The 18,028-nt window shown below is 39.2% G+C and overlaps 1 protein-coding gene across 2 annotated transcripts in view; it reads left to right on the top strand.

Moving 5' to 3' along the window:
• LOC124605322 (probable phosphorylase b kinase regulatory subunit alpha) overlaps positions 1–18,028 on the top strand; it is a 250,327-nt gene that overhangs the window by 40,487 nt on the left and 191,812 nt on the right. For both annotated transcript variants that reach the window (XM_047136918.1, XM_047136917.1), the window contains exons 4-5: positions 13,085–13,167; positions 13,262–13,453. In XM_047136918.1, the coding sequence (XP_046992874.1) occupies positions 13,085–13,167; positions 13,262–13,453 (275 nt within the window). The remainder of the gene's footprint in view (positions 1–13,084; positions 13,168–13,261; positions 13,454–18,028) is intronic.

The raw sequence follows: 18,028 nt of genomic DNA, 5'->3' as shown, positions 1-18,028 counted from the left end.
GAGAAAGAAAACTGGCATTCTACAGATCGGCGCGTGGAATGTCAGATCCATTAATCGGGCAGGTAGGTTAGAAAATTTGAAAAGGGAAATGGACAGGTTAAAGTTAGATATAGTGGGAATTAGTGAAATTCGGTGGCAGGAGGAACAAGACTTTTGGTCAGGCGAATACAGGGTTATAAATACAAAATCAAATAGGGGTAATGCAGGAGTAGGTTTAATAATGAATAAAAAATAGGAGTGCGGGTAAGCTACTACAAACAGCATAGTGAACGCATTATTGTAGCCAAGATAGACACAAAGCCCATGCCTACTACAGTAGTACAAGTTTATATGCCAACTAGCTCTGCAAATGACGAAGAAATTGAAGAAATGTATGATGAAATAAAAGAAATTATTCAGACAGTGAAGGGAGACAAAAATTTAATAGTCATGGGTGACTGGAATTCAGTAGTAGGAAAAGGGGAAAAGGGAGAGAAGGAAACGTAGTAGGTGAATATGGGTTGGGGGAAGAAATGACAGAGGAAGCCGCCTGGTAGAATTTTGCACAGAGCACAACTTAATCATAGCTAACACTTGGTTCAAGAATCATAAAAAAAGGTTGTATACATGGAAGAAGCCTGGAGATACTGACAGGTTTCAGATAGATTATATAATGGTAAGACAGAGATTTAGGGACCAGGTTTTAAATTGTAAGACATTTCCAGGGGCAGATGTGGACTCCGATCACAATCTATTGGTTATGAACAGTAGATTAAAACTGAAGAAACTGCAGAAAGGTGGGAATTTAAGGAGATGGGACCTGGATAAACTGAAAGAACCAGAGGTTGTACAGAGTTTCAGGGAGAGCATAAGGGAACAATTGACAGGAATGGGGGAAAGAAATACAGTAGAAGAAGAATGGGTAGCTTTGAGGGATGAAGTAGTGAAGGCAGCAGAGGATCCAGTTGGTAAAAAGACGAGGACCACTAGAAATCCTTGAGTAACAGAAGAAATATTGAATTTAATTGATGAAAGGAGAAAATATAAAAATGCAGTAAATGAAGCAGGCAAAAAGGAATACAAACGTCTCAAAAATGAGATCGACAGGAAGTGCAAAATGGCTAAACAGGGATGGCTAGAGGACAAATGTAAGGATGCAGAGGCTTATCTCACAAGGGGTAAGATAGATGCTGCCTACAGGAAAATTAAAGAGACCTTTGGAGAAAAGAGAACCACTTGTATGAATATCAAAAGCTCAGATGGAAATCCAGTTCTAAGCAAGGAAGGAAAAGCAGAAAGGTGGAAGGAGTATATAGAGGGTCTATATAAGGGCGATGTACTTGAGGACAATATTATGGTAATGGAAGACAATGTAGACGAAGATGAAATGGGAGATATGATACTGCATGAAGAGTTTGACAGGGCACTGAAAGACCTGAGTTGAAACAAGACCCTGGGCGTAGACAACATTCCATTAGAACTACTGACAGCCTTGGGAGAGCCAGTCTGACGAAACTCTACCATCTGGTGAGCAAGATATATGAGACAGGCGAAATACCCTCAGACTTCAAGAAGAATATAATAATTCCAATCCCAAAGAAAGCAGGTGTTGACAGATGCGAAAATTACCGAACTATCAGTTTAATAAGTCACAGCTGCTAAATACTAACCCGAATTCTTTACAGATGAATGGAAAAACTAGTAGAAACTGACCTCGGGGAAATCAGTATGGATTCCGTTGAAATATTGGAACACGTGAGGCAATACTGACCCTACGACTTATTTTAGAAGGTAGATTAAGGAAAGGCAAACCTACACTTCTAGCATTTGTAGACTTAGGGAAAGCTTTTGACAATGTCGAGTGGAATACTCTCTGTCAAATTCTGAAGGTGGCAGGGGTAAAATACAGGGAGTGAAAGGTTATTTACAATTTGTTCAGAAACCAGAGGGCAGTTGTAAGAGTCGAGGGACATGAAAGGGAATCAGTGGTTGGGAAGGGAGTGAGACAGGGTTGTAGGCTCTCCCTGATGTTATTCAATCTGTATATTGAGCAAGCAGTGAAGGAAACAAAAGAAAAATTTGGAGTAGGTATTAAAATCCATGGAGAAGAAATAAAAACTTTGAAGTTCGCCGATGACATTGTAATTCTGTCAGAGACTGCAAAGGACTTGGAAGAGCAGTTGTACGGAATGGACACTGTTTGAAAGGAGGATATAAGATGAACATCAACAAAAGCAAAACGAGGATAATGGAATGTAGTCGAATTAAGTCGGGTGATGCTGAAGGAATTAGATTGGGAAATGAGACACTTAAAGTAGTAAAGGAATTTTGCTATATGGGGAGCAAAATAACTGATGATGGTCGAAGTAGAGAGGTTATAAAATGTAGACTGGCAATGGCAAGGAAAACGTTTCTGAAGAAGAGAAATTTGTTAACATCGAGTATAGATTTAAGTGTCGGGAAGTCATTTCTGAAAGTATTTGTATGGAGTGTAGCCATGTATGGAAGTAAAACATGGACAGTAAATAGTTTGGACAAGAAGAGAATAGAAGCTTTCGAAATGTGGTGCTACAGAAGAATGCTGAAGATTAGATGGGTAGATCACATAACTAATGAGGAGGTATTGAACAGAATTGGGAAGAAGAGAAATTTGTGGCACAACTTGACTAGAAGAAGGGATCGCTTGGTAGGACATATTCTGAGGGATCAAGGGACCACCAATTTAGTATTGGAGGGCAGCGTAGAGGGTAAAAATCATAGAGGGAGACCAAGAGATGTAGGTTACAGTAGGTACTGGGAGATGAAGGAGCTTGCACAGGATAGAGTAGCATGGAGAGCTGCATCAAACCAGTCTCAGGACTGAAGACCACAACAACAACAAGAAGCTTCTTCCTCCCCTGCCTCCTCCTTGCTCTTTAAAATGATACTGGATAGACGCTGCAAAATTAGTATGAAATTCAATTAAATTGGTAACAGTGACCAAATGTGGAAGATTGTCTAGTTGGACACAGTTTCTTCAGAATCATTGAAACACCTCTGTCAGTTGCAACAGTTCTGTTTATTTGGTCCATTGAACCAAGTAATTGCTAAGTAAAAGATAAATGTGTTATATTTTCTCATGAAACTGTTCCATTTTCACTATATTCATAATGAAATCATTTAGTATCAAATTTAAATTATGTGGAAATCCAAGTACTGTTGAGCATTATGTGATGAACCTGGAAGACTGTGATATAAGGATGTATGCAGTGTGACTTATGAAAGTATAGGTTGGTTTGTGGAGCATGCACATATAGCCGAAGTGGCTAAGGCAACCACTTGTGGTAAGCGGGAATACCGGATTCAAGTCCTGGTGCAGCACAAATTGTCATATGTCAGTGTTGACTAGTAGATCTGTACCTAATACAGCTAATGTCAAGAAATTTACAATTGGGATATTAATTTTGAGGTGTTTCGTACAGCTGTGGATCGTCAACAGTGTCTGTTCTTTCAAACATGTATCGAAGTTTAAATTATATGTTGAATAGTGTGTAAACTCAGCATTTATAACCTGAGCTTTAATTCTTGACTGCGGATCTGCATATTTGCCACTTATACACTGGTGTCCAAAGTTAAAGCAACAAACAGAAATTTTGCAAGGTTGTGTTTATTTTTCCACAAACACTATAAACAGGTGATGGTAAAGTAGAAAGAAAGTAAAGCATACAAAACTGCAACATGCGCAATGGTAGACAAAAATATCCTTCATTTTTTCTAACTTAACAGATTTGCACACACTTTCCGAGAACTGGCTGATGTGCTCAGTATGTGGCATGACCTGACAACAAAGGGGCATGCTGTAAATGATATCATCAGTCTCATGTTGAGGCAATATTTCCCATTCTTACTGCAGAGCTACTTGCAGTCTTGACAGTGGTTGGTGGATGCTGATGTGTTGCAAGCCATCTCCCTAGTGCATCCCAGACATCCTCTATCGGATTCAAATTGGGGGAGTGAGCAGACCACGCCATGCTTGCAGTATCTTCTGTTTGCAAGAAAACATCAACCACCCGTGCTCTATGAAGTCGAGCATTATTGTCCATCAATATGAAGTCTGGGCCCACAGCACCTTGCAACAACCGCAAATGCGGTCCCAAGATTTTGTCACAATACCTGACAGCAGTTAAACCTTGCTCATTCACCCATACAATTTCATGAAGAAGGGTTAGAGTTGCCTACAGCATTAAGGATCCTCCTTGATATCAGTCTCTTTCCACAATGTTTGGGTTCCAAAATCATGTTCCACGTTCCCTCTAGATGCAAATCCATTGAGAATCACTCTCCAGACTAAATCGGGACTCATCTGTGAAAACAACATTGGCCCACTGTTCGACTGTCCAGGTGCATGTTGATGACTCGACTCTAGATGCTCCCTCCTGGGAAGACATGTCAGAGGTAGGCATACAGCAGGTCTCTGACAATTAAAGCCACTATGCACCTTCTGCGCACCGTTTGTCTTGATACAACATGTCCAGAGGATGGTGCAAGCTCACATGCCAGTTGCCGTGCAGTACTAAGGCAGTACCGTCTTTCCCTCACAGTAGAATAATGGTCCTCTCTTCTGGTCACAAGTGGTCAGCCCTGCCCTGGTCCTCAGGATACAGTTTCAGTCTCTATAAACCATCGTTGCATCCAAGAAACAACAGAACAATTCACATTTAGCCATCAGGCCACAACGGTTTGCGACTGTCCTACTTCCTTTCTGTCTATGGCCCTCCATCTTAGAGAGTCTTGTAGGCATCTTTTCTGTGCCATACTGCACCATCTGTGACTGTGTACCCAGTGATTGTGGATGTAGGGCTACCCGGCAAACACTACCTTGTTTCATATGTGCCCTGACATCATCGTTGGCATGGTTGTCCATTGGCCAGAATGCCATCTTCCATGCAGAACATGATTGTACTGACATCTGGCTGGCAGTTTGTACGAGGGTAATCCCAAAAGTAAGGTCTCTTACTTTTTTTGTAAGTACATAGACCTATTTATTTCTACAATGGTTTACATCAGTTTACAGCTTGAACTTTTAGCTATTTTTTGACATAATCAACATTTCTGTTGATCCATTTTTGTAGATGCTGTGGCAGTTTTTGTATGCCCATGTCATACTAGCCTGCCACATGCTGTTCAGGAAGTTATGAACCTTTTCTTTCATCTCGTTGTAGGATCTGAATTGCTTTCTGGCCAAATGTTCTTTTAACCTAGGGAACAGGTGATAGTCACTGGGTGCCAAGTCAGGATAATGGGGTGGGAGGATGATTATGTTCCACTGAAACTGTTGCAGGAGAGCAACGGTTTGCCGAGCAATGTGTGGGCGAGCGTTGTCATGGAGAATGTGTATGCCCTTGCTCAACATTCCCCTTCTCCGGTTCTGAATTGCCCGTTTGAGTTTTTCAAGAGTCTCACACTACCTGTCAGCATTAATTGTGGTCCCAGTGGGCATTAAGTCGACCAACAATACCCCTTTCCAATCCCAAAAAATGGTTGTCGTGACTTTACCGGCAGACTGTGTTTGTTTGAATTTCCGCGTCTTGGTGAAGAAGGGTTGCCGCCACTGGTGTGATTGTTGCTTGGTCTCAGGTGTAAAGTGGTATGCCCAGGTTTCGTCACCCATGACAATTGAGTCCAGAAAGTTGTCTTGTTTGGCTGCGAGGCAGTGAAGAAATGCACGCGAGGCATCAACTCATTGCCGCACGTGGTCCTCAGTCAGCATGCATGGCACCAATCTTGTGCACACCTTCCGGTAGTTCAATGTTTCTATTAAAATTCTGTGAGAGGTGCTTCGGGAACCTCAGGAACCAACGTGCAGAGATCACCCATGGTGATCCGCCGATCTTCACGAATGCTTTGCTCAATCTTCAACATTGTCTCCTCAGAGATTGATGGTCTCCCACTCCTTTGTTTGTTGTGAATTTTGGTCTGACCAGCTGCAAACTCTCGACACCACTTACGAACATTTTTGACATCCATGCCTGACTCACCATACACTTCCGTAAATTGGCGATGGATTCCAATCAGCGCAGTGCCCTTTGCGTGCAAAAACCAAATAACTGTGCACAATTCACACTTGGCAGTAACATCCAGTGGGAGCTCCATTCTCAACGGCTGCCAAGCGCATGTTTACACACAACGCGTGAAGCACTCTTCATAACAGTGTGACCAACTGCCACACAAACAGTTCTGTACTTGTAAAAAAAAATGGGAGACCTTACATTTGGGATTACTCTCATATGATTATACCATGAATGAGATACAGGGTGGGGAAATAGCAGTTCGTTGATTTAATTTTGGATGCCAGTGTAGAAGCAGCACCATTGTAGCTTTGACCTCTGCACCTATCCAGTTGTACGTTCACCTTCTCTAAATGAGTTATTATTTCATTTTTGAAACTTGCAGCATCTTGGCCCCTTACTTCAAGAAATCCTTAAAATGAGTCCTTTATTTCAAACACCTATCTGTCTGGTTTTCTTAAAACTAAGTACGAATATCTTACAACAATAGTACTGATGATCTCTTCTAAAACACAATCATTTAGCAGCTGTGTCTTCTAATTTTGAATTTGTGGACTCGAATATTTAATTTCAGTTGAAAGGCATTCTCTCAGTAGAGCATGATATTTGAAGAGAAAGTCTATCGTACTTAAAGACTGCCACCCTGTTCCCCTATTTCAGATTCACGATATTTCCGATTCACGATGGCCACAAAAAGCTGATGTTCTTGTTACATCCAGTATTCTAGAAAGTATAACTTTCATTTCCTAATGCCCCTCATTGAAAAGTGTATTAATCATTTTGTCATGTTTCAACGTGCTGTAAGTAACATATGCATTTAAGTGTGCAGTGCAAGTTTAATGTACTTTTATTTTCTTGATTAGAGCTTGCCAATCATTAATTTTCCCACCATGCCATACTTTTTCTCCATCTACAGATAATCAGCACGCTACACAGAATAGTGCATTTAAAGCAGGGCCATGCTGTAACTAAAATCAATCATTTTTCTGATCTGTTTTAGAAAAATTATGGTAATAATCACTGCCAAAAGATCTTTTGGTCTTAGTGTCTGTATGGGAAGGAGCCTGTGGCTGGTGTGGCCTGCTATTTTAAAGTTTTGTGAAATCTTTTGATTCACTTTATCTTGGAATAACCCTCTGTCCGTGCTAAAATGTGCATTTTGCTGGTTATTGTAAAGCTGAGAACAACAATCTGCAGGTGGTCTGTTTTCAAATTGTGTATCACCAACATTTACACCTGATTTATTTTCACAGCTGATACCATGTCCTCTATGAACTTGCAGACTGCCAGAATCTTCCCGTTTCATTTTTGCAACTCAACTGACTTTCAGTTTCCGCTTTTAAATTGTCCAGACTTTTCTCCAATTTTGCTTTCATTAGTAGTTTTAGTATATCCCCATTCTGGACACGTTGCTGATCATTGGAAAACTGTATCTATCTTCATTGTCTTTTTAAATTCTTCATTCCAGCAGACTTATAATTTCCTCTTTTACCTCTTTCTACACGTTATGGTTTTATATTAATGCAAACCTTTAACAGCAGTCCATATAAGAAAAACCATTAATACCTTTTACATTAATGCAAGCACAGCTTAGATGCAGAGGAATTAATCTGCATTACACATGTAACTGATGTTTACAATGGTAATGTTCAAGTCACTTTCCATTAGCCGTTTACTTGCACTGTAACACTGTGTCTGTCACAAAAGTACAAAAAACTTAAAGATTGTTAATAGGAGTGCCTGTTGTTGTCAACAGCAGTTGAAGGAAATGCATAACAAAGAAGTTATTGCATTTCAGAGCACTGGCTAGTTTTTTGGCCACTGCTTGTGTAGAAAAAGGGAATGGTGGAACCTGTACTCCACACATAGTGCTGGCCGTCACACACTGTAGCCGGCCGGTGTGGCCGAGTGGTACTAGGCACTTCAGTCCGGAACCGCGCGACCGCTAAGGTTGCAGGTTTGAATCCTGCCTCGGGCATGGATGTGTGTGATGTCCTTAGGTTAGTTAGGTTTAAGTAGTTCTAAGTTCTAGGGGACTGATGACCTCAGAAGTTAAGCCGCATAGTGCTCAGAGCCATTTGAACCACACACTGTACCATTCTTGATAACATAAAAAACAAAGGCACAAAATGCATCCTGGTACACTTTTGATTGCTTTTCTGCAATGTGTATTTCTCCCTAAATAGAACACAGTGACATATTTTTAAATACATTACTAATTCAGTTGTAATTCTGTCAGAGACAGCAAAGGACTTGGAAGAGCAGTTGAATGGAATGGACAGTGTCTTGAAAGGAGGATATAAGATGAACATCAACAAAAGCAAAACGAGGATAATGGAATGTAGTCGAATTAAGTCAGGTGATGCTGAGGGAATTAGATTAGGAAATGAGACACTTAAAGTAGTAAAGGAGTTTTGCTATTTGGGGAGCAAAATAACTGATGATGGTCGAAGTAGAGAGGATATAAAATGTAGACTGGCAATGGCAAGGAAAGTGTTTCTGAAGAAGAGAAATTTGTTAACATTGAGTATAGTTTTAAGTGTCAGGAAGTCGTTTCTGAAAGTATTTGTATGGAGTGTAGCCATGTATGGAAGTGAAACATGGACGATAAATAGTTTGGACAAGAAGAGAATAGAAGCTTTCGAAATGTGGTGCTACAGATGAATACTGAAGATTAGATGGGTAGCTCACATAACTAATGAGGAAGTATTGAATAGGATTGGGGAGAAGAGAAGTTTGTGGCACAACTTGACCAGAAGAAGGGATCGGTTGGTAGGACATGTTCTGAGGCATCAAGGGATCACCAATTTAGTATTGGAGGGCAGCGTGGAGGGCAAAAATCGTAGAGGGAGACCAAGAGATGAATATACTAAGCAGATTCAGAAGGATGTAGGTTGCGGTAGGTACTGGGAGATGAAGCAGCTAGCACAGGATAGAGTAGCATGGAGAGCTGCGTCAAACCAGTCTCAGGACTGTAGACCACAACAACAACAATTCAGTTTGACCACCGCTCCAAAATAGAATCCTCTCCCAGCACCTCGAGGTCTGCAGGGGCGTCATTGATGACACAGCTTCGAGGATTTCGCTTTAATAGTGATGAAGTAATGCAAGCAGATGTGAGGTTGTGACCCTGTCAACCAAGTCTAACATTCGAACGTAATGTAACAATGAAAACAATCAATTTTTGACTAAATAATTTAATTGGAAACAGTGATAGTATCAACAAAATAGTTTGTAGAATGTTAATAATTTTCCACATTTGTAAGTCTTCCAACAAATGGTTTGATAACTTAGTTCTTAAGTCTGTGGGACCATACTGGCTAAAGCATGGTGCTGGACAAATCAGCATTCGTGTTAAGACAGCTTTACCTTATGGATGCGAGTATTACTTACTCGTAAACTACATACTCTACAATGAGATGATCAACACTGATGTTCTTATTATTGTTCCTCCTTTTTTCATTTTGAGCAACTCTGTACCATGTTGCTTTTAATCAATACCTCGTGCAATATTCCTTCATGCTCTGTCTGCAGGCTCCTCCACTTCTCTGCTGATACTGTTTGGACCTAATGTCTTGTCCTACTGTGTGAAAATGATAACTATTTACTATGTACCACAGTGCTGCAGGGGAAGGCACGATGAATAATTTGATATAGGGCATTTGTGATCTATCAACCTGGGACTCCACCTCATTTTGACCTACAAAAGCCACCTAAGATAATACATGTGCACACTGTGTGAGATTTTTAGTGTCCTGTCCCCTTCTTTCACCACCAGCTTAGTTGGTCGTAACTGTTTGATGCTAATGTCTTTTTGTCACTAAACTCATCTGTGAATATTAAACACTTCTTGGTCTTGCATTTGCAATGGTGTAATTGACATTTGCATAAATTTTACCTCAAAATTTTGTGGATTTTAAAAGCACAAAATTAAGAATGAAATATTTTGTTCCTCTGATCTTACTGCAAAACAGCTGTGCTCAGAGGGGTTAATCTGTCAAAATTCACAAAATTTTGAGGTCAAATTTACATAAGCATCAAATTTACATTTTGTAAGTGCAAGGAACCATGAACCGTGGACCTTGCCATTGGTGGGGAGGCTTGCATGCCTCTGCGATACAGATAGACGTACCATAGTTGCAACCACAACAGAGGGATATCTGTTGAGAGGCCAGACAAACATGTGGTTCCTGAAGAGGAGCAGCAGCCTTTTCAGTGGTTACAGTGGCAACAGTCTGGATGATTGACTGATCTGGCCTTGTAACATTAATCAAAATGGCCTTGCTGTGCTGGTACCGCGAACGGCTGAAATCAGAGAGAAAGTACAGCTGTAGTTTTTCCCGAGGACATGCAACTTTACTGTGTGGTTAAATAATGATGGTGTCCTCTTGGGTAAAAAATTCCAGAGGTAAATAGTTCCCCTCCTTCCCCCTCACTGTCCCACACCCTTACTCCCTCACTCCCTCTCTTTCCTTCCCTCCCTCTTTCCTTCAGTGTCTCCAAGGCTTTTCTTGCCCAATGTCTGCAGCGTATTCACTGCAGAGCTGGTGGCCATCTCTTGTGCACTTCAGTATATTCATTCATGCCCTGGGGAATCGTTTCTTCTGTTTACTGACTCGTTGAGCAGCCTACAAGCTGTCAACCAGTGCTACCCTCGCCATCCTTTGGTAGCGTCCATCCAGGTGTCCATCTATGCCCTGGACCGGTATCATCGTTCAGTGGTGTTTCTGTGGACTCCAGGGCACATTGGAATCCCAGGCAACAAACTTGCTGACAGGCTTCTGGACATGGGCATCTCTGAACCTGACCTGCGTTCTGATTTACGCCATAGGGTTTTTCGGCTTTGGGAGATGGAATGGCATAACAGTACACAGAACAAACTGCATATCATTAAGGGGACTACGAATGTGTGGAAGGCTTCCATGTGAGCCTCTAGCATGGAATCAGTTGTCTTCTGCCAGCTTTGCATTTTCCGTGGTTGGGTCGCCCACGGTTACCTCCTGTGCCATGAACACCTGCCTGAGTGTCAGTGCGGCACCCGGTTGACAGAGGCCCATATTCTGGTGCACTGTCCCACTTTGACTGCCCAGCAACGAAATCTTGGGTTACCAGACTTGTTGCCGCTAATTTTATCTGACAACCCCATCATCAGGTGATTTAGGTTTACGTTTTATTCATGAGGGTGGGTTTTATCATTTGATCTAAGTTCTAGCACATGTCCTTTGTCCCTCTGTGTCCTCCAACCTAGTGCTTCTAGGATGGAGGTTTTAATGTGTTGCATAGTGTCTGGCTTCTCCTTTTTTATTCTCATCGTCAGCCAGCCATGGTAATTTGCTTTGTTGTTTTAATCTCTTCATCCCTTTTCTTTCATTTCTGTGGTTTTCTTGTCCCCTTTTGTCCATTTATATGTTTGTTGCCCTTCATCATTGTTATGATTTTTGCTTTCATTCTGTTTTGAGTTGTCAGCATCATTTGTTTTATTCTCACACTTGTGGCACTGTTTTATTTGAAACAAGAGACTGATGACCTCGTAGTTTGGTCCCTTTTCTCTTCTTTTAATCCAACCAACCAACCAACCAACAAATCACTCTCCCTCTCTCTCTCCTCCTTTCCTGTGTCATGGACATTTTTTCTTAGTTACTATGTTTTATAATAGCAGTCATAAAAGCTTCCATTGCAAAATTATGCAATGCTTTTAGTGAAGAAACAATGTTCACAACACGCAACCAAATGTAAACATCTGAAGATAGGATTTTAGGCATCTTGAAACATTGTCATGGAAAAATAAACACCTATAAAAGCAAGAGCTAATTCATTGTAAATTACTTTCAGTTTCAATAGTTGCAATGTTCTAATACATCCACGCTTTCTCCCAAGAATTTCTTCTGTAGGCCAGATTGAAACCAGTTGCAAGCTGGATTCAGTTGCCTTTCCTCATTTTCACGCATTGTTTCCATCCCAGATTTTTTGTAATTCTAGTAATAGGTCCAGTTAGTGTGTTATGGGAATGTAATTTACTGAAATGGGTTGAACAGTAAACAGTATTTTATTTTATTTATTTATTTGTCCTTTGACTGTTCAACACAATAATATAGGACATGTTAGATATTAAACAGAAACAGTAAAACTCAAGTCAGATCAGGTAATTGTAGGGCAAGTTGGCAATGGAACAGGATTGGGTAAGGATGGGACGGCAGGTTGGCCACAGCCTTTTATGCCCTTTTGAATGGAACCATTTCAGCATTCAGCTTGGCAACTTTGGAAACCCACTTCAAGATGGCTGGATGGGGGTTCAAACCCTGCTCCTTATGAATCTGAGTCCAGGGTCCATTGTATTAAAACCATGCCACATTGCTGTGTTTATGATTTGGAAAGGAATCTGTCAATAGAACCACATGTCCCTAGTCTAAAAGTTGTTTAAGATTATGCACAGGAAGTATAATCAGTGTTATAACTAGAACGTGAAGTTTTGTTGTATTACACTTGATGTAATATGTAAGTAGTTTAGGTCTTGTAGCTACTAAAAGAATTCAACACTGGTGAAACAGTTTATGTAAAGAGATTTAAGCTCTTTTACTTCCTTGAGCTGTCCTGATCTGTGTTATTCAGGGTTTTCCAAATAACTGTAGGTGAATGCTCTGATCATACTTAAAAAAAAAGACTCACGTCTTCCATAAGTAACGTTTTCATATGTCCTGCTTTACATGTAATGTTTTCTGGGTACATAACAAGACATTTTACAGGTAGAAATCAATGAAATGGCTCCTCCCTAAAATAAAAGAATGACAGAGCAGCATACATAAAAAAATAAATAATGCATCATTTGTCAGTATCATCAGAGATATTTTCTGAAAAGTTTGGTACTCTGTGACCAATTTCCAGTTTGGACTTGGAAAAGAAATACAAAACTTTTATGAAAATAATTTTTTTATCTGTTTGTACAACATACAAAGCAAAATGAGATTAATGAAATAAATTTCTGGGAAATATCATTTCAGTTAAAAATTTGTGATTTTTTTATTATTTTGAAAATATAATTTCTTATTCCTCTTTTAAAGGTCTGCAGATTATTTTCAATTTGGATGAAGTGGCATTTATTCAGAACCTGGTATTCTACATTGAATCGGCATATTGTACACCGGTAGGTAAATTGTGTTACTATTAATTCCAATGAATGTATGTATTAGAACCATGTTACATTTTTTTTAAATATGTGAATTTCATTGTGCTTTCAGGATTATGGCATATGGGAAAGAGGTGACAAAACTAATCATGGTCTTCCTGAATTAAATGCTAGTTCAATTGGCATGGCAAAAGCTGCCCTTGAAGCAATGAATGAGTTGGATTTATTTGGTGCACGTGGAGGGCCTTCCTCAGTTATACATGTTCTTGCTGATGAGGCTCAAAAGTGCCAAGCTGTACTTCAGGTAAAAAGATTTCATGATTATTATTATTATGATTGTTTCTTTCATTTCTCAGACGTTATGTCTTGTTAAAAATGGAAAGTGACATGGACCTTGATCAAGTGTGACTTCCTTTTAACTGTATGGTATATGTTGCATTGCATTTAGGAACTTTCGGGTAATTGAACATGTATCAATAATTACAGATTTCTGTAGTTGTATATATACATTTGGATGTAGCTGTATTGTGTTGATGTACTGATGGATATTGTGTGGTATTATTATTATTTCTTTACTTTCTCAGACGTTAAGTCTGGTTAAAAATGGGACGTGACGCAGACCTTGATCAAGCGTCACTTCCTTTTAACTGTATGGTATATGTTATATTGCATTTAGGAACTTTCGGGTAATTGAACATGTATCAATAATTACGGATTTCTGTAATTATATATATAAGTTTGGATGTAGCTGTATTGAATTGATGTAATGGTGGATATTGTGTGGTATGACTCCTGTAGTTGATAGTATAATTGGTATGATGTCAACTTTATTCTGATGCCACATGTCCTTGACTTCCTCAGCCAGTTGGATGTATTTTTCAATTTTTTCTCCTGTTTTCTTTTGTATATTTGTTGTATTGGGTATGGATATTTCGATTAGTTGTGTTAATTTCTTCTTTTTATTGGTGAGTATGATGTCAGGTTTGTTATGTGGTGTTGTTTTATCTGTTGTAATGGTTCTGTTCCAGTATAATTTGTATTCATCATTCTCCAGTACATTTTGTGGTGCATACTTGTATGTGGGAACGTGTTGTTTTATAAGTTTATGTTGTAAGGCAAGCTGTTGATGTATTATTTTTGCTACATTGTCATGTCTTCTGGGGTATTCTGTATTTGCTAGTATTGTACATCCACTTGTGATGTGATCTACTGTTTCTATTTGTTGTTTGCAAAGTCTGCATTTATCTGTTGTGGTATTGGGATCTTTAATAATATGCTTGCTGTAATATCTGGTGTTTATTGTTTGATCCTGTATTGCAATCATGAATCCTTCCGTCTCACTGTATATATTGCCTTTTCTTAGCCATGTGTTGGATGCGTCTTGATCGATGTGTGGCTGTGTTAGATGATACGGGTGCTTGCCATGTAGTGTTTTCTTTTTCCAATTTACTTTCTTCGTATCTGTTGATGTTACGTGATCTAAAGGGTTGTAAAGGTGGTTATGAAATTGCAGTGGTGTAGCCGATGTATTTATATGAGTGATTGCTTTGTGTATTTTGCTAGTTTCTGCTCGTTCTAGAAAGAATTTTCTTAAATTGTCTACCTGTCCATAATGTAGGTTTTTTGTGTCGATGAATCCCCTTCCTCCTTCCTTTCTGCTTAATGTGAATCTTTCTGTTGCTGAATGTATGTGATGTATTCTATATTTGTGGCATTGTGATCATGTAAGTGTATTGAGTGCTTCTAGGTCTGTGTTACTCCATTTCACTACTCCAAATGAGTAGGTCAATATTGGTATAGCATAAGTATTTATAGCTTTTGTCTTGTTTCTTGCTGTCAATTCTGTTTTCAGTATTTTTGTTAGCCTTTGTCTATATTTTTCTTTTAGTTCTTCATTAATATTTGTATTATCTATTCCTATTTTTTGTCTGTATCCTAGATATTTATAGGCATCTGTTTTTTCCATCGCTTCTATGGAGTCACTGTGGTTATTCAATATGTAATCTTCTTGTTTAGTGTGTTTTCCCTTGACTATGCTATTTTTCTTACATTTGTCTGTTCCAAAAGCCATATTTATATCATTGCTGAATACTTCTGTTATCTTTAGTAATTGGTTGAGTTGTTGATTGGTTGCTGCCAGTAGTTTTAGATCATCCATGTATAGCAAATGTGTGATTTTGTGTGGGTATGTTCCAGTAATATTATATCCATAATTTGTATTATTTAGCATGTTGGATAGTGGGTTCAGAGCAAGACAGAACCAGAAAGGACTTAATGAGTCTCCTTGGTATATTCCACGCTTAATCTGTATTGGCTGTGATGTGATGTTATCTGAATTTGTTTGAATATTAAGTGTGGTTTTCCAGTTTTTCATTACTATGTTTAGAAACTGTATCAATTTAGGATCTACTTTGTACATTTCCAACATCTGTAGTAACCATGAGTGGGGTACACCATCAAAGGCTTTTTGGTAATCAATGTATGCGTAGTGTAGTGACCTTTGTTTAGTTTTAGCTTGATATGTCACCTCTGTATCTATTATCAGTTGCTCTTTACATCCTTGTGCTCCTTTGCAGCAGCCTTTTTGTTCTTCATTTATAATTTTGTTCTGTGTTGTATGTGTCATTAATTTCTGTGTAATGACTGAAGTTAATATTTTGTAGATTGTTGGTAGGCATGTTATGGGGCGATATTTAGCTGGGTTTGCTGTGTCTGCTTGATCTTTAGGTTTCAGATAGGTTATTCCATGTGCAAGTGTATCAGGGAATGTGTATGGGTCTGCAATGTAACTGTTAAATAATTTAAAAACAAAGATGAGGTGACTTACCGAACAAAAGCGCTGGCAGGTCGATAGACACACAAACAAACACAAACATACACACAAAATTCAAGCTTTCGCAACAAACTGTTGCCTCATCAGGAAAGAGGGAAGGAGAGGGGAAGACGAAAGGAAGTGGGTTTTAAGGGAGAGGGTAAGGAGTCATTCCAATCCCGGGAGCGGAAAGACTTACCTTAGGGGGGAAAAAAGGACAGGTATACACTCGCGCACACGCACATATCCATCCACACATACAGACACAAGCAGACTGTTAAATATGTCTGCTTGTGTCTGTATGTGTGGATGGATATGTGCGTGTGTGCGAGTGTATACCTGTCCTTTTTTCCCCCTAAGGTAAGTCTTTCCGCTCCCGGGATTGGAATGACTCCTTACCCTCTCCCTTAAAACCCACTTCCTTTCGTCTTCCCCTCTCCTTCCCTCTTTCCTGATGAGGCAACAGTTTGTTGCGAAAGCTTGAATTTTGTGTGTATGTTTGTGTTTGTTTGTGTGTCTATCGACCTGCCAGCGCTTTTGTTCGGTAAGTCACCTCATCTTTGTTTTTATATATAATTTTTCCCATGTGGAATGTTTCCTTCCATTATATTGTTAAATAATTTAGTTAGATGTGAATGTGTTGAGGTGAACTTCTTTAGCCAGTAATTTGCTATTTTATCATTTCCAGGGGCTTTCCAATTGTGTGTAGAATTAATTGCTCGGGTGACTTCATGTTGCAAAATTATCACTTCAGGCATTTGTGGTATCATCTTGTATGTGTCTGTTTCTGCTTGTATCCACCGCGCATGCCTGTTATATTGTACCGGGTTTGACCATATGTTGCTCCAGAAGTGTTCCATGTCTGTTATGTTTGGTGGATTGTCTATTTTAATGTGTGTGTTATCTATTATTTGGTAAAATCTCTTTTGGTTTGTGTTGAATGTTTGGTTTTGTTTCCTTCTATTTTCACTTTTTTTGTATCTTCTAAGTCGTTCGGCCAATGCTTGTAATTTCTGCTTCTTTTCATCTAATTGCTCTATTGCTGCTTGTTGTGAGATTTTACCTAACCTTTTTCGTTTTTTGTCTGATATTTCATTTCTTATAAATTGTGTTAGCTGTCCGTTGTCTTTTCTCAGTTTTTCTATTCTGATCTGTAGCCTGTGTTGCCATGCTGGTTTTGTGGGTTTCTTCTGTGTGTTGGTTTGTTCTGATCTCTGCCTAGTGTGTATATTTAGTGTAGTGAGTGCTCCTATATAAACCAGTAGTTGTAACTCTTCCATAGTTGTATTTTCGTTTATTTTGTTGTGTATGATTGTGTTGATAGTTTTTATTGTTGTTTCGACTTGTGGGTTATTTGGCGGTCTATGCAAGAATGGTCTGATGTCTGTATTTGTGTCTTTGTATTCTATATATGTCAGCTGAAATTTCTCTTCTATATCTAACACGTGTGTCTCTTCGTGTTCTATTTGTGCTTGTTCTGGTTGCTGTCTAAAGATTTAGTTTTCCTCTGATTGTTTAATTGATGCGTGTTGGTCTTTGTTTGTTTGCTCTGGGATGTTTGAGTCCATTACTGTATTTTCTTCTTCTTCTGATTGCACATTATTTTGTTCCAGTATTTGTTGTACTTGTTGTTTGATGTTTTCTAATTCTGACTGGGGTATGCTGTTATTTTTTATTATTACACGGATCTGATCAGCTAGTCGTTGTTCTGTTAAAAATTTTAATTCCGGGTATCTGGTAATAAATGTTGTGTATACTTGTGATCTGTATCCAGTTGTGTTGGTTCCTAGGTTTGTTGCTTGGTAATAACAGAACATGAGGTGTCGATTAACTTCATCTGACCATCTCATCCTCTGTCTTTGTTTTCCTTCTAGGGTGGTTGCAGGAAGCATATCCTGCAAAACACCTCCATTTGGATTTAAATCATTTTCCAGTTGGCTAGCAGTGTCGTTACCATTGTGGGCGGGCATAGGGTTCAAGCGTCGTCCCCGACCATGACGGCGCTTGTCCGAGGCTTCTTTAGCGCTATTATTATTATTATTATTATTATTATTATTATTATTTCCT

The sequence above is a fragment of the Schistocerca americana genome, chromosome 3 (assembly GCF_021461395.2).
Source record: "Schistocerca americana isolate TAMUIC-IGC-003095 chromosome 3, iqSchAmer2.1, whole genome shotgun sequence".
In the NCBI taxonomy this organism is placed as follows: Eukaryota; Metazoa; Arthropoda; class Insecta; order Orthoptera; family Acrididae; genus Schistocerca; species Schistocerca americana.
This window is presented reverse-complemented; position numbering and strand designations above follow the sequence as displayed.